Source organism: Cyanistes caeruleus, chromosome 11 (genome assembly GCF_971803275.1).
Source record: "Cyanistes caeruleus chromosome 11, bCyaCae1.hap1.1, whole genome shotgun sequence".
Taxonomy (NCBI): domain Eukaryota; kingdom Metazoa; phylum Chordata; class Aves; order Passeriformes; family Paridae; genus Cyanistes; species Cyanistes caeruleus.
In genome coordinates this window covers 5474583-5499166 of record NC_141711.1, presented here as the reverse complement: position 1 = coordinate 5499166, position 24584 = coordinate 5474583, and the positions used below count along the sequence as shown (strand labels likewise).

At 37.3% G+C, this 24584-nt stretch overlaps 1 protein-coding gene across 2 annotated transcripts in view; it reads right to left on the bottom strand.

The window, feature by feature from the left end:
- Positions 1-24584, bottom strand: part of SUCLG2 (succinate-CoA ligase GDP-forming subunit beta) — a 109707-nt gene that overhangs the window by 66327 nt on the left and 18796 nt on the right. For both annotated transcript variants that reach the window (XM_086845807.1, XM_086845806.1), the window contains exon 2: positions 21610-21751. In XM_086845807.1, the coding sequence (XP_086701933.1) occupies positions 21610-21751 (142 nt within the window). The remainder of the gene's footprint in view (positions 1-21609; positions 21752-24584) is intronic.

The window sequence follows — 24584 nt, the reverse complement described above, 5'->3', positions numbered from 1 at the left end:
AACCTGCAGAGTCACCCTGGCATCCTGCAGCATATAAATTGTAAATACTGAATAAAAATAGAAAAATCCATGCAAAGGAATCCAGGGTTCTTCCATCATTATACCCAACAGGTCCATTCTTGCTACTTTTAGACTTCAAAAAATTCTTCATATTATGCCCAAGCCAATATTATTTTTCTGCTCTTCAGATGATTTCACTTTAAGAGGCTGCAAAAAAGCAAGCAAAGACTTTTCCTTCTGTATTAGTCACAATCCCTATGACCTGACAATACCACCATGGAAGCTTCTCAGGATACTCTGTTAAGCACTGAGAAACCTGGGGATGCAAAATCATGTGCTTTAGTAGACCCTCTTTCCTTGTAACTATAAAACACATGAATAAATCACAAGACCTGATTTCTAAAACAGACATTCAAAAATCTGTCGGTTTTAACAGATTCTTATCAAGACATTTCTCTCTATCCTTCCTATTTCCCTAAACTACAAAAAAACCAAAAAACAGATAAATGAATATGCTGGTAGTTTCCTTTGCATCTTTACCTTTTAAAGCTTACAAGCTTTGAGTTTTCCTTGCCAAAATAACATGTAAACCTTTTTTCCCCTCTCCCAGTAAAATATATTTTAAAGTTAGCAGACTTAGGCAGATCAACTGTGCCCTAAATTCTTGACTGAATACCATAACACGATTTGTTTTAATACAGTTCAGGGAACAGGCTTTATGCAATCTGCAGTGTTGAAGTCAAGCAGCCATTAGGAACAAACACTGTTCTCGCCCCTTGCTGCAACAATACACACACCTGCTTTCCTGGAACGTGTTCAAAATTTCATTCTTTCTGATTATATGTAAGGCACAAAAGACACAAAGCCTTCTCTGACTGATTCTAATTCTTTTATCCATTATTGAACTGCAGAGATGATTTTGAAAAAAATTGTATGTAGTGTAGAATACATAAAAACTCAGGCACATATATTAGGTTTTTTTCACACTTCACTTTTAATCATAAAGGAGTTGTTGTAGTTGGAGATATTCTCAAAAATGGAGAATGAAATAGAAAACCTAAGCAAGAAATAAGGGAGTTCACATGGTAAAAAAGCAAGTTAAGATGAATTGTAGAATCACAAGTGGTTTGGCTTGGAAGGGACCTTAAAGCCCATCGTGTCCCAATCCCTCCCATGGCAGGGACACCTCCCATTATCCCAGGCTGCTCCAAGCCCTGTCCAACCTGGCCTTGGGCACTTCCAGGGATGGGGCAGCCACAGCTTCCCCAGGCAACTTGTTCCAGTGCATCTCCTCCCTGATGGAAAGGAACTTTTTTCCTGAGACAAAAACTAAACCTTCTATTTTATATATGAAAATATGCAGAGAGTAAAGACAACTGCAGTGTTACCACCACTACTAAAGAAGTGTTAACAAATCCGTAACGTGACAGGTGAACCCTGCTCAAGCAGAGAAACAATAATTAACCCTTTGCCAAGTACAGTCTTTCCACACAGGCCTGCTATGCCCAGCAGGATCCTTAAAAATAAGCCTGGAAATTGAAGCCAAAGCTTAAAGAAATGTGGAAGGCATCACAAAGTGGAGGCTGGGCAAGCAACAGCCTTCAAAAGTGTGAGGAACAGGCCACAGGCTCAAAGGGAGAAATCTCAGGGTGTATCTACTTCAGACCCAGTTTCTGCAAGGCTGCCAACATTAGGCCAGGACCAAATTCTTTCAAAGGGTTTCATCATCTCTTGCTGCCTTGCAAAAGCTGGGACAAAGTGACCTGACAGCCAGCCATGTGCATGCACTGCCACACTTCAAGGCACCTCAGCTCTTCACTCACCACCACAGTGGTCATTTCTCCTCTTTACAACAATTTACAGTGACACAATACAGATGCTGTCATCAAACTGGTAGTTACCTGCTTAATTCTAAGCACACACTGATGCCAGCTTGGCATTTGGGTGCCTGCATAAATATTTCCCTCTGTGGGGCTTTTGACACATTTCATGAAGAACTTCTTAATGAAGCTCCAAACCTAAATCTCTTCTACAGTTTGCATTTTTACCCAAAGCAATGAAAATACTGAAAAGCTCTCAGCTGAAAATTTACATTTTTAGCAAAATTAACATTTCTCTCCCAGAGACAGCTCTTGTTATACAATTCTACTCTAGCTCTTAGCCTTGTATCCCTTAGTTTTTGTTTCATTGTGTAGGGCAGCATTAGATACCACACATTTTGCTGTTTAGACCATAAATAAATCAATCCACATCCAAAACTAGAAACATACAAAAGAATAGCAAATCTGTCAGTATTTTCATCTGAGCCAAGCCCAGTAGGATTGAAATGTCCTCCAGTAACCTGATTCATTATCCAACTTATTCAGTGGAATTAAGTACAAAGTTTTCAATGTATTGCTGAAATAATTTATTGAGCCTCTGAAGAGAATCATGCTAGACTGGTCATTATCTGGGAAACATCTGGATGGGAAAATGATCACATTGAAGAATTTATGTCTGCCTCAGTAGTGCCAAAGACTGAAAGTTGAAAAGTATTACTTTGGAGATGTTATTCTACATATGTCCTTGATTCCTTGTCCTGATTTTGAAGCAAGCACTGATTTGCCACCCCCTGCTAAAACTAACCCAAAATACCTGACTTTCCCCTCCCCACAATCAATGACCAAAAACCTCCCAACCTTCTTCACTACTTACAGACAGAAATCACATACTTAAAAGAGGATATTTTTAAGACCCCAGTATTAACCACTGATATGTAGCCTGATTTACTTAAGTATTTTATATTTGAAGAAGAAAATCAGACTCCACAATAAAAATAAACACTATCTCAATTTAAAGAAAGAATCTTTTTTCCATAGCTTTTAACAGACACCTGACATGAGGTATAAAATCCAGTTGGAGAAGGAAAATCCAGTACCTGAGATGCTGGGCTGAGGAACTGCACAAATATGACATTCAATTTCTTCTGCAGATAAAAGTGGGGAAAAAATAATGAACAGGTATGGCTCTGGCCATGTAGAGTACCCATGAATTTTATCCAGAGTGAAAAGAAAATCCAAGAAGGAACAGATTTGGTTCTAATGTTTCCTTCTTGTCAAGTGGAGATTAACTAAATGGAGACTCTGGGCAAAAGCTCATTCATTTCCAGAGCTCCAGATCCAGAAAACAGAATTATCCAAGTATGAAACAAAGAAAACTCACCACATAAAGGTTTAAAGAATGCAGGAGACAATGGAATACAAAAATTAATTGATAGATCTATTTAAAACATAGAAGCACTACAACCAAAACAGCCATCACATCTACTCCTGGAGATATTTTCCTGTGCAGTTTGCTTAAAAACCTTCTAATGATTCCTGTTGTTAGAGTTCATGGTATCTAGCTTTTAATTGCTTAAAAAAATCATACTGCATTAAGCAGTATTAAAAGAAATATTTTAGTCCTCTGGCAATTGGTTAATATTAACTGCTGTAGACAGATGAAGTTTCAGTTGTGGTAAGCACCTGTGTTTATAACTTAATATCAGATAACTCCAGTAATCACTGAGCTCAAGTACTAAGGGATGCACCACCATCCTGCTCTTGTTTTTGTTTACTCACCACATATGTGAAATAGAAGCAATTGACAAAATAATCTAATACTGGAAAAAGGTTAAGAGCAAACCTATTATAAGAATTTTTAATATCTAATTCAGTATTTCAGATTTAATTACTCCATAAGAAGTCCATCTCACTGATCAGTGATACTCAGGTTAATTTAAATATAGTGCCAAAAATATTTTGTTTAGAACATAGTTTCCAATCTGTATTACCTTAACAATGTTCTTTTTACAGCTTTATAGAATTGCTCAATCTATACAATTCCTTCTCACACATACAGCCAAGCCATTCAACATAAACCCATTCAGAACACATCCCTGACAATATTAATTAGCCTCCAAACGGGGAAAAAAATATTTTGGTTATTTTTATTAGATTTCTTTTTTGTTTTGTGATATTTTTCATAGTATCACAGGATCTGCAGATGCTTTTCAAAAATGCTGAAGAAAGACAATTTAGGGAATGTTCCAGATAAGGGGGGAAAAAGAGTCCTGCTGTGCTTTTCATAGCTTGGTAATTTTTATAGACGTTCATATTTTGATGTATTCTTTTTTTGCACCATTGTATTAAAAGTCTTCAATTTTGAATGTTTGGTGGAAGCAAGATAATGCAAACTTTACAGTTGTAGCTCTGAAAACTCTGCCTATTAGGACAGGTTAAGAGAGAAAAAAATTAGGTTTAAAGTGTTCCCATTACTTATTAAATGTTAAGCCACAAAAAAAAAGCACAGAGCTTTGAACAATGTCGTTGGGTGGACCAAACAAGTTTCTACTTGAAAGATGAAAATAAAAAATGGGACAAGAGATTTTTATCCTGAGATAAGCCTTTAATTCATAAACCACCTAGAAGAAAAATATGAATTATTTCGAACCCATGGTAAAGCAATTGTCAAAATAGATGTTGTATTCTTGATTTTCACCAGTAGCTTGTTAGCTGAGCCATTCATGACCATGCCCAGTACCAACACATGCAGCTTCTTGGCTTGGCCTCTCTCTGCCACTTCATTTTCTCAGTTGTTTTATAAGGATTTGCTTTTTATTATATGCAGCTACAACATGATCTGTATGAGGACACTGGACAAGCTGTTAGCTCCATTAACTTAATAATAGATTTCTGAGTGTGATTTCCTATTAATTTCATTTTCCTCATTCCAGGAGAAGCCAAAATTACAGACAGCCATATGGTGCTTCATAAACAACAATTAAAAGTTATTTTCTGATTTTTAGGCACTAAAAAAAGCCCATAAAAATGCATATGGTTGGAATGATATAAAGGAAATTATGCTTTGGAATGTCTGCATATGTCTAAGATGCTCCAAACACTTCCTCAGCCTGTTTCCCATCCACACACTTCTGGTCCATGCCAGCCACTGGAGGTTACAATTAATCACATGAATGCATGCCTCAAAGATCACAATTCAGATTTTTCTTCTAGAAGAGCAGCTTCACAACAACAGCTTGTATGAACTGTGTAGCTCAATTTGTGTTGTGACTCTTCACCTTTACCCACTCCATGGATTTGCCAACAGGATGGTTCCTGCCCAGCCAGAAATACCTGGCAGAGCTCTGCCAGTCAGAGAAATGAAATCCATGGGTTGGAGACTGGACTGGGAGTCTGTCAGCTCCTTACAGGCTCCCAGTAATGTAAATTATCCTGTCATTTCACAGGGACTAAGAACTCCCAGTACCAAACACAGCAGCTGAAAAACCAGCCTACTCCAAATCATTGCAAGCTGCCTCTCCAAATGACTCCAGAACAGGCACCATCTTCTTCCCTGCCCTTTATTACATCTTGTGCTCATGATGATTGGAGAGCAGCTTGGGCTGAGAGTCCCATCTGAGTGCCTGAAGTTACAGAAACTCTTAAAGTCTCTCACTGTAAAATGGACACAAAGAACTATCTGCATCATCAGAGATTTTTTTCTACTAAAACATCTGTAACAGGAGAAATTTCCTTAGAAGAACCTGGGATAACTGCATTTACTGCTGTCCACTGCTGGAAGTCAAGCTTGGCAGAGATAGGCAGAGTTTTTGACTCTGTATTGTATATATACATATATTATATACACACATATATATGTTTACAGGGCAAAGACAGAATCCATAACACTTTTTAGTGGCTAGCGCAGGCCCAAGTAAAAAAAGAGCAAGAAAATCCAAGTGGTTGAGTTTAAACAAGTCCACAGTAAAAAATAAAAAATGGTTCTTCCTTAGAAAACCCAAATGTTAATTAATAGGAGGTTAAAGGGGTATTTATTATAAACCTTACTGATGTTTTAACTCAACAAATACTGAAAACCAGCATTTTAACTTTACAGAACAGTGCTAGTCAAGTTTTCCATCTTGGTATGGAGCCATTTATCCCAGAGTGACAAGGATATTGCAGCAATTATCAAATACATTCATATTTTTCCTATTTTTTCCCCTAAGACAGATTATCTCTAGCACATGTCCTAAACAAACCTACATGAATCTAAACCATTCCTTATTTTCTTTCTCCTTGTGCACTTCTTTAACATAATCTATTTTTTAAATTTTTTGCATGTACCAATTCCTTTGTTTCACAAGGAAAGAACTTTCAAATTCATCACGAAAGTAGCTGTTGTGATATTAATAGATTTTTCTTCAAAGTAAATCGGATGCAAAGCCTCTGGACTAGAGTTTTAAAGCCAAATAGTCTGGATATATGAGAAATGAAATCTGATAATGCACATAATAATTTTCTTTCACTTTATTACCACTGATCTAAAACTGAACATCTACAATCACTTCCTTGCTTTCAATTGACTAACACTGAAGTGCTTTTCTGATATTACCTTGGCTCTTTTCTGCAGAACCAAGTCTGCATTTGTTAAAGGAATTTTAAAGCAGCAGCAACCAAATTGAGGGTAGGTCCTACTCACTTGAGCCTGCAGAAAGGCTGAAGTAGCAACAAATTCCTGAGTTTTCAGCAGAGGAAATATTAGGAGGCAAAAACATTTAAACGAAACCCCAGCATGTTACAGAACAATGGCCTGAGTAAAATGAAATTCTCCACCCTCCAAGGAAGCCTGTGTGGAACGCCAGGGCCAAGGCAGAAGACACAACAAGGTTCCCCCAGGCTCAGGGAGAAGCAGCAGCACTGTGCTGGTGACCCAGGAGCACTGCAGCAGGACAAGAGACCTGGCAGCACCAGAGGAGTATCAGGGATGAGCAGGAACACCATTGCATTGGTGTGAAATCAAGTGATTTCCCCCAGGAGTGGGCTGTTCCATTGCCCTGTCCAGGGCAGCTCTGGAGAGAAGCTCCAGCCAGCAGGGCAGGAGAGGTGTTGATAGAGAGAACAAGACACCAAGGCTCTGACCTCGGCCACTCTGGTCAGCCACGTGTGCTCCAAGCAATAAGCTGCTCATAAAGCCCTCAGCTGCCCCAGAATAACAAAAGAAGCAGCAGGACAACAAATAAAAGTGAAAATGAAGAGTACATTATTTTCAGCAGAGAGCTACAGCCAACCTCTGCTCTCCTGTCTAAGAAGTGAAGTGATAAAGCACCACAATGACACTTCCATGGCACCGCACACTGAGCAGGTGGAGCTGCCAGTTTTCTGTCGACATCTCCCAGGAACTCTCCTGTTACACAATTAATTCATGAATAGACAAAGAAAGAAAAATCTTGCAAATGAGCACTGTTACAAAATCAGGCACATTTCATTACTATCATAATAATTTTCCTACATGGCTTCTTACCACTCACCTAATCCACTTTGTCATCACAAATTAAGATTTAACTGCACAATAAACAAGCTGGAAGCAGTTTGAAGTGCCTCAAAAATCTACACAGATCAAACACACAGACCTATTTTTATTGATTATGTAATATTGACATCAGCCTTATAAAGCCATTACACAAATTAAAGGTCTTAAATCAACGGACTTGCTTTCAAAACTTTCCTTGGACACACTTGATGAGAACGGGGAGGTCTTGGAGCCAGTCTTGGAGGAAAAAAAATCATAGGCCTAAACTTTATAAATCACTGGTCATTTGTGCCAATCATCTCTTTTCCAGGTGTCTAAAGGTTCTGTTTTTCAAATGCTGTAGTGCAGAGTGCCTTTCCCTGTAAACACTCCCAAAAGTCCCAGAGCTGCCAGCTACAGTTGCTGCTTTTGAAACTTGGGACCATCTGTATTTGAAATGAGCGTTCTGTATGTAGTTATTTGCATCCCTACCATGCCAAGATACGCCAAGCACAAAGTCCCAAATGTAAATGCATTCTGCCTGCATGGGTGAAGACCCAACACACTGATATACAATTACAAAACAAAATATTTTCCTGCAAAGGTGTGCCTTGAGTCAGATGCAGTCTGTTTATTTTGTACTTACAATATCCACTGAATTAACATTTAATATGGTTATAAAACTGACGTCTACACAATAATTCTCTCAAAGAAGTGAAAATACATTAAAATCAAATACTTTTATTACTATTTTCAACTTTTTACATTTTTGCAGAAGACAATTAATACACTTCATAAAAGCTCTTCAAGATGTTTTTAAGTTTGGGGTGCTTTTTCATTCGTGTGTTTTAGAGTTTTCACACTCCTCCTTTCTGTTTTTCCTGCTGACACTTTAATCTCCTCCTCTTGTAAATAGGAACTTATAACAATAAATCATATTTTATTTATTAAAGATATAAACAGGAATCAATACAAAGCAGGAAAGCCAATCTCCATAAAGTTTCCCTCCACACTGACTGAAATGAGTTTTTATATGAAGATTTAAATACACATCCAGTTGGCATTTAAGCAAGAATAAAAATATTTTCTCTCTTGCATTACATAACATGCTAAAAAAAAAAGAAAAAAGTATTGGCTTTGGCCAGTTCTAGTGAAGTAAAATCAATGACAATTCTTTAACACACAAGTATTTTGCAATGAGGAACCTGACACATCTGAGAACTGTTGCCTAAATTAGCACCAAAGAACTCCACAAACTGCAATATAAAGTAGGGGTTTTTTGGGGTTTTTTTTTATTACTTTTATATTCAGGTCACTTTTAGTCACAACATGGTTGATTTGGAGATACAAAAAAACCCCACTCTTGATTCTTCTGTAAATATATTCTGCTTGGAAAAGTGCCTGTATGAAGCACACCAGGGAACAGGAGTGCAAGCAGCCCACATCACCTTGCCCTTTGTTTGGATTGTCAGTTTTTCCTTTTGATCTTTCTTTGCAGTTGAGGAACCAAAAATTGATTTTCCCAGTTGAACTAAGGTAGAAAAAGGACAATGTTTTATTTAAGATCCTTCACTCCTGCACATAAGCCTATTTCTTTCTTTATATACAAAAGAAACTGTCTTTTTGTTCTTGTGAAAAAATATTTCCAAGTGGGGAACAGTCTCAGTGTACTGGCTCTGGATTCATAACAAAAAAGGGGGGGAAGGTGTTTAAAAATCCAAATAGTGGCCTCCTGCAGAGAAGCACACATACCTCTGGAACCTTCTAGAAGTACAGAAGATGAGTTTTGGGAAGCAGGTCACACTTCTTAGGTGTCTGCATAAACCTGAGCCACGAGCAATGTCACACTCAAAACCTTGTTTACAGGCAAATAGAAAGCACAATTTACATATTTAGACACTTATAAAGCCAAGAATATATTCTAAATATACCTATGATCTAAACAATATAGTTGCTTTTTTTTTTTTTTTTTTATTCCAGATGTATTTGTTACAGAACAGGAATAAAAGCTTATATGCAGGGAAAAACTCTCTAATAATGCAGTTAAAATTGTTACATAACTATTTCCTAATATATTCCTAATATTTCCTACCTCTTTTCCTGGTGTTATGCCCATCCTTCCACTGCACTTCTGGGTCCAAAGGTGGACAGTTTCATTCTGGTCTAGGGCTGATCTTTGCTGGGAGGAATAAGATATTTGCTTTGATGCCTCCTTCTTCCTCACTTTAAAATGGGCTCTTTCTTTCCACTGGTCCATACTCCCCTGAGTTTACTGAATACAGTAAACCTACAGAATAGTAGGGACAATTGTACCATTTTAATCCACTGTGAGACCAAAATGATTGAATTTAATAATTAGTTTCTTTGACCGCTCTCACAACTTGCATTGCAGAATAATGTGTTGATATTGGCAGAAACCAACATTCCCTAACACTTACAGGTATTATTGATACTCCTGGCCCACAAATTTCCTGAGTTATTTGCATAAATTCTTAATAATTTCTTGAAGAAATCTGAGCTTACAAACTGCTGACCTTCTCTTGAACCCCACAGGAAAGCTGAGGACACACAAATGCCCACCGAGAAGCACAAGAACCTCCTGCCAGCTGCAGTTTCCCAGTGCTTCCCTTGACTACTCCAGCCTTTTTAATCTCTTTTTTTCCTGTGAACTTGGAAGGGTTCACACAGCTTTGCTCAAGCGTTTCACTTGAATCAATTCAGCACCTGACTTGTCACACAGGACTCTGTTCAGAGCAGTCTGCTGGACAGCACAGCAAATTCTCTGTAATTATGACCCTACAGGCTGCACTGAGGCCAACCACTGCTAAGCTGAAAGCCAAGGAATTCAATCTGTGATTCTCCTTAAGATACATGATCAGCTTTCAGAACTTGGAAAGAGCAGGGAGGGTACCTGAGAACCAACTCCTAGTATTCAACAGGGCACTCTGCAGTTAAAGAGAGCAGCACATACATTCACATGGCACAAATCTCAATTATTGATAGTGCTGCCCTGCTTAATTAGAAGCCTACATGCCTTTCTCACATACCAGCCCTTCCCCAGTCCTTTGAGGGAATACAAACACGCTACCCCCACAGCTCTGACAGCTTGGCATTTTGTCTCTCAAGCTCCAATCACCACCTCAGCAGCAAAGATATAACTATATACATTAAACTTCATGTTTTACAGGTTTCATAACATTAAATTAGCCTAGAAAAATTAATATAAAAGCAAGAGAAAGGAATTAGCTTTTGGTTTGGCAATCAGCATTTGCAGGAAGGGATGTATCTCAACGTGATGTGGAAACCAGCAAAGCTGTTTCATTTAGGCTTCCTGCAAGTTGAGCTCTGTGGGGATTTTGAAGGCAGATATTATGCCTGGAAATTGAACACCACATATTTTAATGAAATTGCACAGTCTAAAGACCACAATGAGTGAGCAGTCATATCAAACAGCAGAATTTTGAGCTTTCTCAATTACTCACATATAAACGTAACTTTCCTGGGTAAAAATGTAAAATTGGAATAAACACCACCTTTGTTTGCAAAGAAGGAGAATGTGCAGCTGATTTAAGTGCCCTGAACTTGTGTTGAACCTATAAAGGGACTGACACAACAGGTGAGTAAGTACATCTCAAATGGTGCCATTATTCATGCACGGTGCTGTTCAGCAGCTTCTCAGCTTCAGACAAGCAGGACCATGGATCAAACGTGTGTCAAACTTGTCAGCAGCAGCAGATCACATTTGTACACCAGCTTTACAACCCTGAGCAGCTGAGTGTGTAGGTTCAGCCAGTCTGCCATGTAAGTGAAAAATATGTAACCTAAGCACCATCCCAATGGCTCTGAATCCTCTAAAACAGATGCTCTGTGTCATCCTGACAACTGTTAAGCACTGGTTAATATTTCATCAACTTAGGCCAGCAAGCTGCTTCACCACATCAGAAAGCCCACTTCTCAGCTTCTGCAGAGTCATGTAACCATGTCTGCCTGGTTTACAAATCAGATGAGGTAACAGCTGAAAATAAACCTACAGTAGATTACTCCTTCTCTCCATGCTTCTGAAAAGAGCTCCAGATTTTATTGAAGTGTCAGATATACAATAAGGCAAACTTTCTGTAAAGGCAACTCTTCTGCTAAACTATGATGTTTTGTTCATGCTTCTGCCATTTCTTACAATCCAAGCTTCTCACTTCAAGGTCAAGTTCAGAACTGGTCTCTAAGGCAATATAAATCACATTTGTACAAATTGTGGTCACAGTTTACTCTCAGAAAGTCTCTTGCAGTATAATTTACTTAATAGTATGCAAAAGAAGACGGCTCTAAATAGCTAAAACAATTCACAGAGACAAAAGAACATATAATTAATGTTGCCCTACCTGCTGTTAACTGCACTAATTGCATCCTTTCTGCACAACTGAAAATTCTGACACTGAGATGTTTTCAGTGATACACAACTCGTGTTCAATTACCCCTGAACCTTGGACCTTAAAAGTCTTCCTCTAGTATTTAACTTGACTGGTTTATTTTGTTTCTTCAACAGCAGAGAGATTTCTGAAGGAATGCTTACTCCAGTCTGTAGAAGTCCAGACATCTCACTATTTACAGGACACTAAACATCAGAAACTCAATGTAAAACCCAGCCATAAACTGGAACCCATAAATCAAAATTGTGAAAATAGTCACAAAGCTGCATAAGCTCAGTGACACAGGAGTCTTATCTTGTAAACCAACAACATAAAATATGAAAATATATGAATTTTTTTCATCTTAAAATTGTAAAATAACTTTTCTCTACAAACATATTTAAGCACCTAACTTGGTTTCTCATGGATCAAAGAAACAACTAAATAAATACTATCTGCATATGCACTTCAAATAGGAATGCCACTAAAAAGATAAAATAAGCAAGTTATTTATAGTATACATTAATCATCATATTTAAATGGCAGACTACTTTAATCCATGAGACATAAGCCTGTATTTAATTGGGGGAGGGGGGAAACTGCATAAGAATAGTTTTTCCTAAGATAGTCAAATTTGCAGTAATCAGCCCCAAGTTTCTCATTTCAATTTTATTCCAAAATACCCAAGCAAAAGCTGTATTATACTGAAGGCAAGATGTGTAAAGGCCAGTAAGAAAACCAACCACACTGAACAACTAATGAGCTAAACCAAAACCCTGGATACAAGATTTATCTGTGGGAACAAGAACAAGAGGGGGTGTTGCACATGCAGATGTGGCACCAGGAATATTATGACAATAATCTTCAGTGGGGACAGAGCACAACACACCAAGATCAGGAAAGCTACTACCAAACTATAGAGGTGAATAACTGGGGGAATAGAGGAGTCAAAGACTTGGCAGGGAGTAGAGGGAAGTGGTGAATACTCCCAGGGACTTTATATCGTTAACAGTTTATACAGCAAACTCTTCTTGGTTGCCTTTCTCTTCTCTTTCTCCAAAACCCCCAGGGCTTTTCTTAAGTATTTAGAACAATAAATATATTTAAGATTTATAGCCTGAAGTTTAGCCATATTCATCTTACTCAGGTGAGCAGTCCAACTGAACCCAGGGGAGGTGCAAGAAAAATGTTCCCTTTCAGAATGATGCATGCAACAAAAGCTCACTTCAACTGCAGGACCAGGGAGAGTATACCACACAGAGGTAAAATTGTCAACTTCAGATTTTTCTTAATAAAACAAAAAATCACTTAAAATAAGAGCATAGCTAACTTCTGGAACTACCCTGAACATGATTCTCACTAAATGTTTTTTTTGTGGTGACATTCTCAAGGGTTAGAGCATCATTTAAAATATAGTGTGATGCAGAGTCAGATAATATCTCCCAGTTCAATCCAGCAGGGTTACAAAGACACAATTTGTATTCATAAATGTGTTAAAATATTTTACTTTTCTTGAACTGCAAATATTTGAAGAAATGTAGATAAACATATTTAAAATTCACAGCACTTTCTCAAATATGAAGTAGCAGATTAACAAAATGTCAGAACATCCTTAGCTTCAAAAACTGCTCTACCATTTTAGGTAGAGATTATCTATCAAAAAAAGTAAAATAAAATAATCATAGCCTCTTATGATCATACTTCTCGACTGCTGATATATTCAAGTTGTAAATTACTCCCATCTTTAAATATAAAACAAGCTCTTGCAAGTCATCCTAACCTTTGCAAAACACTAGTTAGTACTACCTCATTGACTGGAAGAGGCTGAGGAGGAAATAGGGGATGGGAATCATGGTATGGAGGCTGGATACTGGGTGTTCTCTGAGCTTCACACAAGTTGAAAAGTCACTTGTGAGACATTCCTGGCTTGGCTCAAAACCATGTGCTTTTATAGCAAATGTACAAGTTAATATCCTTAGTCGTCAATCCAGCCTGTCCTAAGCTACCACATGGTCCATCAGGACAAAAGGTACAACAAATTTAACAGAAACAATTGACAAATTTAAAAAAAAAAAATATTTTCCTAAATAAATTATATATGGTAAGTGGATAGCTAACAACAGCATCTTCCTGCTGTACCCTGTGTCCCTTGGGGGACAATACAGATCAGGGAAATTCTGACAAAATCAATTATAAAATATCCTATCTTAGGACTGCCATCATTCCTTAGATTTTATTCAACATGATTGTGCTACTAGTCCTTCCACTGAGAAGTTTAAATGCAAAACAGGCATGAGCATCAATTTTGTATTTGAGACCCCTATACATGGGACTATGCACTGGAACTGATCACATAGAAGATGCAGCATTACACAGAGCAACAAACAAGGAAAAGAAGAAAGAAAACCAGAGAAGAATGAAACTTGCTTTCAGCAATCGCCCCCTGAATATTTAGAAGCTGATGGGCATCTAGAGAGTGCAGAAGTAGTGATTTCTCTCCTTTACACAGCTGCTAGTACTACAGAGAAAACATTGTTGTTTAGTATTTCATACCTTATGCATAACGTGTGCCTAATGGTTCTGATTTTATGCATAAAAAAATGAAAATTCCATGCAGCTGCTTCTCAATTACGCATCTGGTTATTGTTCTGCAGCTGCAAAACTACCTTGAAGAACCATAAAATATGGTGTGACAAGAGTGGAATAAACACCAGCAGTCATCTTGTACCCGCCTTGTAAAACTTTGCAATTTTTACCAGCTGATAAAATTCTTGGATCATAACTGTAACTTCTGTTGCCTCCTTCTTTTATGAACAAAAGTCCAGTAGTGTACTTAAGACAACTGAAATTTGCAAATGCTCACACTGTGTGGCACACATTATGTTTTGAATTCAGTACCCCATTTCTAGAGTATTTTTGACTTTGTGTTTTACTTTCAAGCAGCTATTTTGGTAATTTGATCAGAAATCCAACACAGAAAACAATAAGTCAGCTCAACATTAGTGTCAAACATCTGAAATGAGATTTTGATTTGTTAGCCCCCAAGCCATTACTCATATTACTATAAATCTGCTGAATATGAAGACATTTGGTGACAAAGAATGGTTATAAAATATCCAACTAATGTAAGCAGTCTCAAGCTTGCATTTACTGACTAACACTCAGCATGTAATTCTCTAACAAAGGGAACAGATAAGAAAAACAAAACAATTTGTTTTTATAACAATGCATTTCAAATTAATTATTTCTGTAATTCCTCTGGAGACACAGGGTCCATAGAATTTCCATATCTAAAATATTAAAAAAGCCACAATTTGTAAGTTAACTTGAAACAGAAAGGTTCAGCTTGAAACAAAACAACACCCAGTGGTGAGCTTTGATAAAATCTATTATTAACTTTCTTTGAAAAAGAATAAAACTCAAACTCCTGCTTAGAGAAGCTGGAAGTTTCTCTACCTGTTTTTTCTGGCACGCAGGAAGCAACACACGTGGCCATTACCAACAAATGCATGTATGGTTGGTTCCATAGAAAACACAGAGCTGCCAAGCTTTGTGTGGAAAAACACTGCTGAGCTGCAGAGGTGGAATGAGACAGGCAGAGAGCCTTTGCAGGGTGTTCCAAGGATGCTGCACTGCTTAAAGACTGCTGCACATAAAAGTTTGGCACTTCTGTGCTGTCTCTGTGAAGCAGGTTCCCAGCATGAGACACAGAGGGAGGAGGGAAGCAAAGGGGAGGGAGCACAAGCAGGATTAAAGGATTCAAACCAAACCAACCCACACACACAGAGGAGAAAGCAGCACAACTTTAGGGCTCCAAGCCAGGGGAAAGGTCCTGTAGCACCAGCAGCCACTGAGTGTGAAATCCTCAAATGAAATCCTAATTCCACCTTGACTGTGCCTTGTGCAGTTCAGCTTCCAAGGCAGAATAAGCTAAAACCCCAAAAAGCAATGTGTGAGGAAATGAAGAATGTCCCTAAAAATACTACTATGCACAGGTGCTTTACTCCTGGTTTGCTCTGTAGTTGTATCACAGCAAGTTTCCCAGGAGTTTCTAACAAATTCCTTAGCATAGCACATTTGGTGAACACCTGTAACACCATTCCTAGCTCCTCTGATTTCCTATGACTGATCTTTTTCATCCAGTAGATGAGGTAAATAAATTGGGTCCTGACCTATTGATTACCAAGCCTCCTACTAAGAATTACTTTAACTGCAGCAAACATGTTGCATTTATAATTTTTCCTCTCCTTTATTATTTTCATCATTTACAGACACGAGTGAGAATCTTGAAGTTCTTCACACAACCATGATATCTGGGGATTTTTTTCCAAAGAAAAAATCTATTGCAACATAGACAAATGTAGGGGAAAATGTAGGGGAAAAAAACCTATTCTTTGCAATATTATTTGATAATATTTAAATATAATTTAAACCATGGTTAGCAATCAGTATTTGTCTTCTGATCATACACAGAAACATTACTTTCTATGATTGCCAAGTCAAGCAAATGTGGGTCTGAGCAAAGCACTTCAGCAAGCAAAAAACCAGTATGCACACAAATGGCTTTTAGCAGTAGACAGCTGCTAAATATGTGCTCTAACTATGCTAAATAGGGTAACTGTTCACTGTTCAGCACAAAATTAAAAAAAGGAGGATTTTCTCAATCAGAACTCATAAGGTGGGAGAAAGGCTGGGAATAAAGGAGCAAATGGGCACAGGGAGGAGTTCAGTAGGGAACTGAACAAGGGACAGAAGGAGAGTATAAACCACAGACATTGACAAATTTTATGGAGCTTTGAATTGATGCATTCAAGGGATGCCCATGAAGACTGCAAATAATGGAGTATTAACAGGTATTTTCTATCACTGAGAAGTGGCTGGAAAATGAAGATTCACTCTAATCTTAGATTTCATCCCTCTGACAAGGCAAAATCCATTAAGTGGAACAGAGAAATACCCATGCTCAGTAACACTGAACGTGGTCCAAAGGCAGCTCATCTACCACCAGCTTTCTATTAAATTTAAAAGATTGTTTTCTAAATACTTACCCATCTGAGAATAGAATCATATTAGTCAATAACTTCCAGCATTATTTTGCCTGAAAGAACAGTTTCAAAAAGCTATAATTTAAGTCTAAGGAACTTTAATAAAAGCTGTCAGAGAAAATAAGAGGACTTGTGGGAGAGCTGTTCCTCACCAGCAAGCAAGTTCTCTGTGTACAGTTCCCTGGAATGCTATTGCAGCAACACATGATATTTTTCAACATATGCAGGAAAGGATAACCTGAGAGGCTTTAAAAAATAACTAGTTATAACCACTTAGTACATGATGGTTTTTGAGAAATATCTCATTATGCACAGGTGAAAAATGATTACTTCACAGTGAAACACAGAATAGAAAAAAATATGGAAATGATAGAAATGCTGAAAGAAGCAATTTTTTCTACCTATCCTGATGGACAGAAACACAGAGGAAATTAAATCATATAAGCAACTCCATGATTACAGTAAAAAAAAAAGATCAGCTACGTAGCAAAGTTTCTCAAATAAAACATTATATAGACGACCACTCTGTACAGAATACTCATAGAAAAGCTCTTCCTGGTATAACAAAAATGTACCTAAATGCACATTTCAAATATCCTCAGAAACATCAGGTTCAAGGATGTTTTTAATTTTCCCAGCATAAAAGCTTAGATTAAATGCAGACAGTATTATCACCAACAAATTCTTCATGATCTACACAAAAAGGACACTACCAAACTAAAGGTCAATTTTTGTTCCCTTCTAAATGGAAATTGCTTTCAAGTGGTTTTCACAACTAGTACTAGAGAGGTGAATTTTCAGATAAGGGATCTAAAACAGCATCTAAAAATGCAGCCTTCCCTTTAAATTAAGAAGCCACAGGAAGAAAAACACTTCAGGAGCTCAGATAGGAAGGAGACCGGTGCTCACATGACCAAGAACTCTTTTAATATTCTAAAAAATGGTGAATAATAGGTGACAGGTAAATGACCTCACGAAAAGATGCTTCAATAAACCTTTTCTGTTCTTTATAAAATACATGTTTACCTCTCCAGTCTGATATAAAAAGCATGCCTTCAGTCCAAAGCCGAATTTTATGAGTTCCCTCATGCATAAGCAATAGAAACAGGACATGCAGAGGTTATATTTTGTTTTATTTTTTTTTTTAAGAAGAGTGAATAAAAACCTTGCACTCAATTGAACTGCATTTCCCCGTGATAGAGTGTGAACACTGCACCTGACTGATTCCTAAATGTAATGAAACACCCTAAGTGGCAACAAGCAGCATTCTATTGCTTCTGTTAAAATTCAGAAAAAGAAATACATGCCAAGTTCCCAGCATCGATTTAGGACTGTCAGCAGTGCCAGCCACCTCTAAGTTCTCTGCTGATTCAAAGAGCCAAATGACAGTGCACAGAAACCCCCTCCAGAATAATTACAACCCCTCTCAGCTCTGCCCACCTCCTAGTTTGAAATGATGGGTCCCTTAATAACTTCTCCATCAGGCAGAGCACAAAAAGCAGAGCATGAGACTCAAGGGCTTCTCCTGGAGGAGCCCAGAGCAAATGATGGCCCAGAAATGAGGCACGGTGCAGGCAGTGGCAATGCACACACTGCATATATAAGGTTTATTTCCTTAGCTATTGGTGCTACAGGACAAGGAAAAGAAACAGCAAGTAAGGAAATGCCTTCTCTGGTTAAACAAGCTCTAAATTAAGGGAGAATTGGAGCAGAAGTCTTGTGAGTTAACACAAAAACAGCCACATGAGTTTATATTCCAGACAAAAACTTGTCTCCCAAGTACTTTTTTTTTTTTTTTAATAAATAGTTGCACTGGAATTTTAAGAACTTGTTTACAATTTAAGTTTCTTTAGAGAGCAGATCAAATAACACCACACTGTGCAGCAAAACAGGACAACATCTTTCTTTCCTCTCTTGAAAACCAAAGAATTTTAACACAAACCAGAAAACTATCGTGATTTAATTTCTTGGCACTCTGTAAATATTGCCTTCTCTACAAAAGTTACACCTGAAAATTGCTTAGCACATAGAAGGCAATGAATTCCTTGGGGCTTAATTCTGTATTCTTTATTGTGTACAACTTCTTTTGAAGTCAATAATAGTGATGTCATGTTAATTTTCCTTACATCTGCCAGTCTTATCTTAGAAGAGAAAAAAAATAAAAATCAATCCTTTAGTTCCATTAAAAATTCCTTGTAGACTGCCTTTTGTGCACTTGGTAAGTTTTGAAAGTATCTGAGAAAATTAACATTCAGCATACATATTAATAAAAATAGAGAGAAACAGAGGAAATGAGCAAAGTGTAACAAAACTGCTGATACTGGATAAAGGCAAACCCTTTCAAGAAGACATGCATTAACACCTTCCTGACAAGTGAAGACAGCAGCAAAAACCATCCAATCTCATCTCTTTCCATTGCATCAACAGGAAATCCAACAATAGCAAAACTGGTGAGCACAGGCCCTGCAGCAGTAAAGACAGTTCTGTCAAGCACAAAATAGATGGTGAAATTGTGAAATTAAATTGTGAATTCCAGACTTTATGCAGACTTCCATGACAGAAATTCCTATCCCCCTTATCTGTACCCCTTTATCACACACACAGACCCATATGAGTGATGTCATGCTGTATGATCATAAAGGAAAAATCTTGTTTCTCCTGTATTCCTGAGGGCTGTAGAAAGAATATCCTTTCACAAGAAAAATACTGGACCTTTGACTTTCAAGTTTTGAGAACTTCATCCTATTTTCATCTTTAAAATATGTTGACAAGCACCATTTCTTGTTTGAAGAAGCCAAAGTGGACAGCTGCAATGTGGCACACAGCACCTAAACCATCAGATTTTTGAGCAGGATCTGGCAGGGGAGATTGGTTTCTCCCCATGTTTTACTGCAGAATGCCTGTCTAACAACATCCCCAAACTGACTTCACTGGTAATTTTATTCCATAATATTTTGTGCCTCCTGTAGACTGAAGTTTCCTGTTTTCCCATATCTTTTTACTTTGTGTGGTTGCATATTCAGTTGCAAATTGTGCAGATAAACCTGAGTGACAGAGACAATATTAATCTGAGGGATCACAAAGAACATAAACCCAGCAAAATCTTGGAACAACAATGACCATAGCAGCCAAATTGATGTTCTTGATTCTTAGTTTTCAGAGTGCATGTTAGAAGTACAAGGACAGCACACCACCAGAATGATAACAAGGATGTTGTTAATTATTAAGTGAATCAATGGAGTGTCAGTCATTCCAACATGAAATAGATTCCACACCATAAACCACAATTCTTTCATGCTCAGTATTTTATTCATGGCTGAATGCAACTACATCAAATGAAGAAAGGTACCACTATCTTCCACCGTCTGAAGTGCTCAAAAACCCACACAATTAAAAAAAAATTTACCCGATAAAGTTACATGAGCAAATGTTTTTTGGTTCTGGATTTTACTTTTGGTCACTGAAACACAGTTTGTTTGTTTCTAATAGAGAGATATTTCTGTGATTTGCAAAGCAAACAAGCTACAGAGGTTATTTAAAATAAACTAAACATCATAAAACAGATGAGGTTCACTGCCTTTAATGGAGTAATTTATTTCTCCAAATAGTCAGAGAGGTCAAGATTAGCAATAGTTATTGGACAGAGCAATCCATTTATATTCAATCATGAAGAAGAGAGTTAAGTACTGTAAGGCTGGTGATAAACCTGTCACAGCTTCAGTTAGCATTCCTTGATTTTCTCAGACATCCAAACATGAGGAAACATTCCAATTTTATGTGCTTTGCTTTATGTCTGACTTTTCCGTTTTGTACTGCTAAATGACCACAACACTTGCATTTAATTGTTTCAGATACATCTTCAAATACATATGATTGTCATAAGAAGGTTTTGATCAGTGAAAAATGTATCACCTTAATGAAGTTCTAGAGATTGAACAAGCCATTATGCTAATGCTACTCAGCTACTTGAGCTCTGATGAGATCTTGGATATGAGTAAGTTGTGTTAATTTACCTTCCAGTGTGCAAAATTGAAATGCATTTAACTAAGTGGCCTGTGCATTATGTAAAACATAAACCAAAAAACCTTCCTGTTACAACACAATTAAACTACAATAATGCCTGGCCTCTGGCATTTTGATGTTTGATATATTGACAAAAGCTAAATGAAAAGAGGAAAACTGTACAACTTTAAAAAGTAGAAAAATTATTTCTGTTAGAACAGATTGACAAAGTATTTCAACACTTTCCTCTTGAGAGAAAAGCTATTACATAAATTCATTTCTGACCCACATTATCATCTTTTGTTCAGCACATCAGAATGAGGATGTTGTCAGAGAAACAAAGCTACAGAAGCAGGGTCTTCTCTTTGAGCCACTGTCACATCTTTTTGTGATGGTAACTCAATTCACCTTTTCTATTTCTTCATTTGGACACACACATTAACAAATATCTAAGTGTATTTTAAAATGGTGAGGCCACTTCTTCCTTCCTTTGCTTTTCAATAGAGCAAATTTTTGTTTGAAAACTGCTTTTTACACAAGTTCATTTATTTCATATCCATAAACAAAAATTTCCTCAGCAACTATTTATGGCATTCTGAATTATTATAATGTTAATTAAAGAATTCACATTATATGCTGCATGCAAAACATTTGAGAAATAAAATTCCAAGTATTGTCACTATAAACTTGTTCATACATAAAATTAAACATGTATTTATGGTCTGGATGAAATATCAAAGCTTTTCAGTAAGCATGAATTTAAAGACTGTTTAAACTTATTAGAAAACAATTTATTTTCCAGATTGCTACCCAGTGAAGCACAGTCCTCCCATTATCAGTCAACTTACTCAGTCTCTGAGCAGCCTCCAGGGCATCATTTGCAGAATCAGCTACAAAGAATCTCTGAACTGTAACCCCATGGTCTGCCATTATTTTTTTGCTTTGGTACTCCTGCAAGTTGAGCCATCGTCTGGGGGTTAATTGAACAGTCTAGGAAAAACAAGAGGGGAAAATAACATAATGCTCATTAAGAACAGTTCATGAGACAGCCCACTGAGCTCTTCCACCTTATGGTTATCTCAAACCAGCAGTTAAACAACACCCAGAGAAAAGGTAAAATACATATTGATTTACCTAAGTGCCTTTTCTTAACATTTGTGCATCCCAAGTACTCTGAAAGCTACAGATATTTTTTAGAAGCTACACAAGGCTCACTTAGCCAGACAAAAAGTCTTGCATTTAATATCAAGGCAAATTTGGCTTGATCTCCAAAGTCTATTTATGTTTTCACGTTATCCTCTGCTATAAAAATAGCAACAGATTCTTACATTAAAACAAATTCAGTTTCATGTTAAATATCCTTATGATATGATATTTCATCTAATTCCTCCCTATAAAATTATTTCCACTGATTCTATGCATTTGTTGAAGTATATCTGAGAAGAAAAACAACTGGCATGGAATTAGCATTATTCTGCAAGAAACTAAACACTGGTACATGTATTTTCAGTGGTCTGCCATCTCTGCTTTGTGCTTCTAAGCAGGTTTTGTTGAGGACACCAGCACAGCCACATCAGCCATGCCAGGCCAACAACAGTTGGATAATAATTCCCAACAAGCCAGTTTAGACACCCCTGTGGGAATATAAATATCTCTCTACACCCCATAGGCACAAAGACACAGCAACCTTACACACACAAAGACACCACATTTGCTTGTCCTGCCAGGAAACCTGGAGACACTACAGAAGTCACAGGATCTTCACTCAATGGTTTGAAGAAAGGACACATTCTCTACACAGGAGAAATTGTTCCACACAAATGCAATAATTAAGGAGCTGGAGCTGACTCCTGGCAATGGTATAATGGCAAAGGTGGAGCTGGCTACTGGCAATGGTATAATTCCATTTTGTGCCAGCCAAAGATGCTTTTCCCACGTGGAGAGACAAACTGCTGTCCTCCTGGCAGCCAGCCACAATCAGTTCTTGATTTCTCCTGAAGTAAGGAATACAGCATGCAAGTCAGCACCACGTACTTAGAAATGTTGGACAAAGAGGATTAGTTACTATACTAATACTTTAATCTCTAATAGCATGATAAAAAATTATTAACCTAATGCAACTTTATACTGAAAACAAAAGCCTTCCATGCTAAAGTCTTTCAATAACACATCCTCTCACAATACCCAAGGTTTACAGGCTGAGTTGTCTCAAAAGCAAACTCCCATCTGTTCTATTCTCTTTGAAACAGCACAAAAGATTGATGCATAAAGAAAACACAAACCCATCTTTTACAGTATATAACTGCATGTTTTCTGTAAAAGTGACTCCCACTGAACTTAAACAGTTACAAATAGCTGAGGATGACATTTTAAATCCTTTTATGCATAACTTGATTACCATATTTTAGAGGAACAAAATGGCATTGTCAGTTTGCTCTATGGCTATCTCTAATTCTACACATCATACAGACACCTCATATGATTTATATTCCTCCATGCTATTCACAGACGATATGTTATTACAGTTATGCAATACTTCAAATGCAGGGTCAAAATTTAAAGTCCCTTTCATAATTGTTGACATTTAATTTGTTTTCCTATTATAAATTCTCTGCTAGGCTCTAATAATTATCACTTCAGCATCATTTCCACAAGGAGATTAACACTAGGGGCCAGGAGGGACCCTTTTGGTTTATCTAAAAATTTCTATAGGTCAGTAACACAGCTAATAAAGTTTTGGTCACTGGTTTTATAATTTAAGACAAAGTTTTCAAAACAGCTTTTATTCATAACTTAGATCAATAAATCAGCTTCACATGTAGGCATTACTAAGCTGATCTAAATCATGTAAATAAGAAGGAAAATATTCTTTCTGGAGAAGACTTTTTGGCTGTTGCTTGATGGGAACTGCAGTGATCTCTGCTCCCAAACACCCTCTCTGCACCTCACAGGTGCTTTTGGGATACAACAGCTTTACAACTCAAAAATAGAAATCAAAATGTCCAACAGAGATACTCCACAGATAAGATGCTAAAAATCTTATTACATATGCATAAAGTGCAGACATACATAAGCATAGGGACACATGTTCTCTTATAAATATTGGACGATTAATATTAGGATATTATGACAATGTTTCTTTCCTAAATTATGAACCAGACCAGTCAGAGGAACACAGAAAGGAAATAAGAGAATAATTCCTTTGAAAAGTGTCAAAGTAGTCCTAAGGGTGATCAGACAAAGCTCAGCTCAACAAATGCTGGCACAGGAAAGCAAAGCCGATGAACTCCAGGTTAGTGGGGTTCCCCCTGCTCTATTACACAATTCCAAGAAAAAACATTTTACTGAGTGCCAGCTGAGGACTTTCAATCAAGTCTTTGCACAAAAGACAAACCCCTGGTTGTGAATGAACTGCTTGATAAAATTAATAAATATCTGAAGTCTCTACCAGAAGCTCTGAATAGCAAGGAACATGAAAAGCTTGCTTTAAAGCACTTGCAGGATGCACACCATATGTCATGAGGACAGCAGAAAAACTACAGCATTTACAAGCGATGAAATAAAGCACAAGCTTTGAATCTGTAAAGGTGACTGCTCTTTCAAGACCATCTTGAAAAATCAAAACAGCTGTGGACATGCATTTCAGTGTGAAGACAAAACAAAAAAGTGACCATGAAATCTCAGAAACATGAGTAAACAGATGCTACTTCGAACCAATTTCCAGTCCAAGATGGTTTTGTTGCAATAAATCTGTATCTGAATTTATACAGGAATCTCGAACCCCTGCCCTTCACATACATTTATACCAAGCATTCTCAAAAAT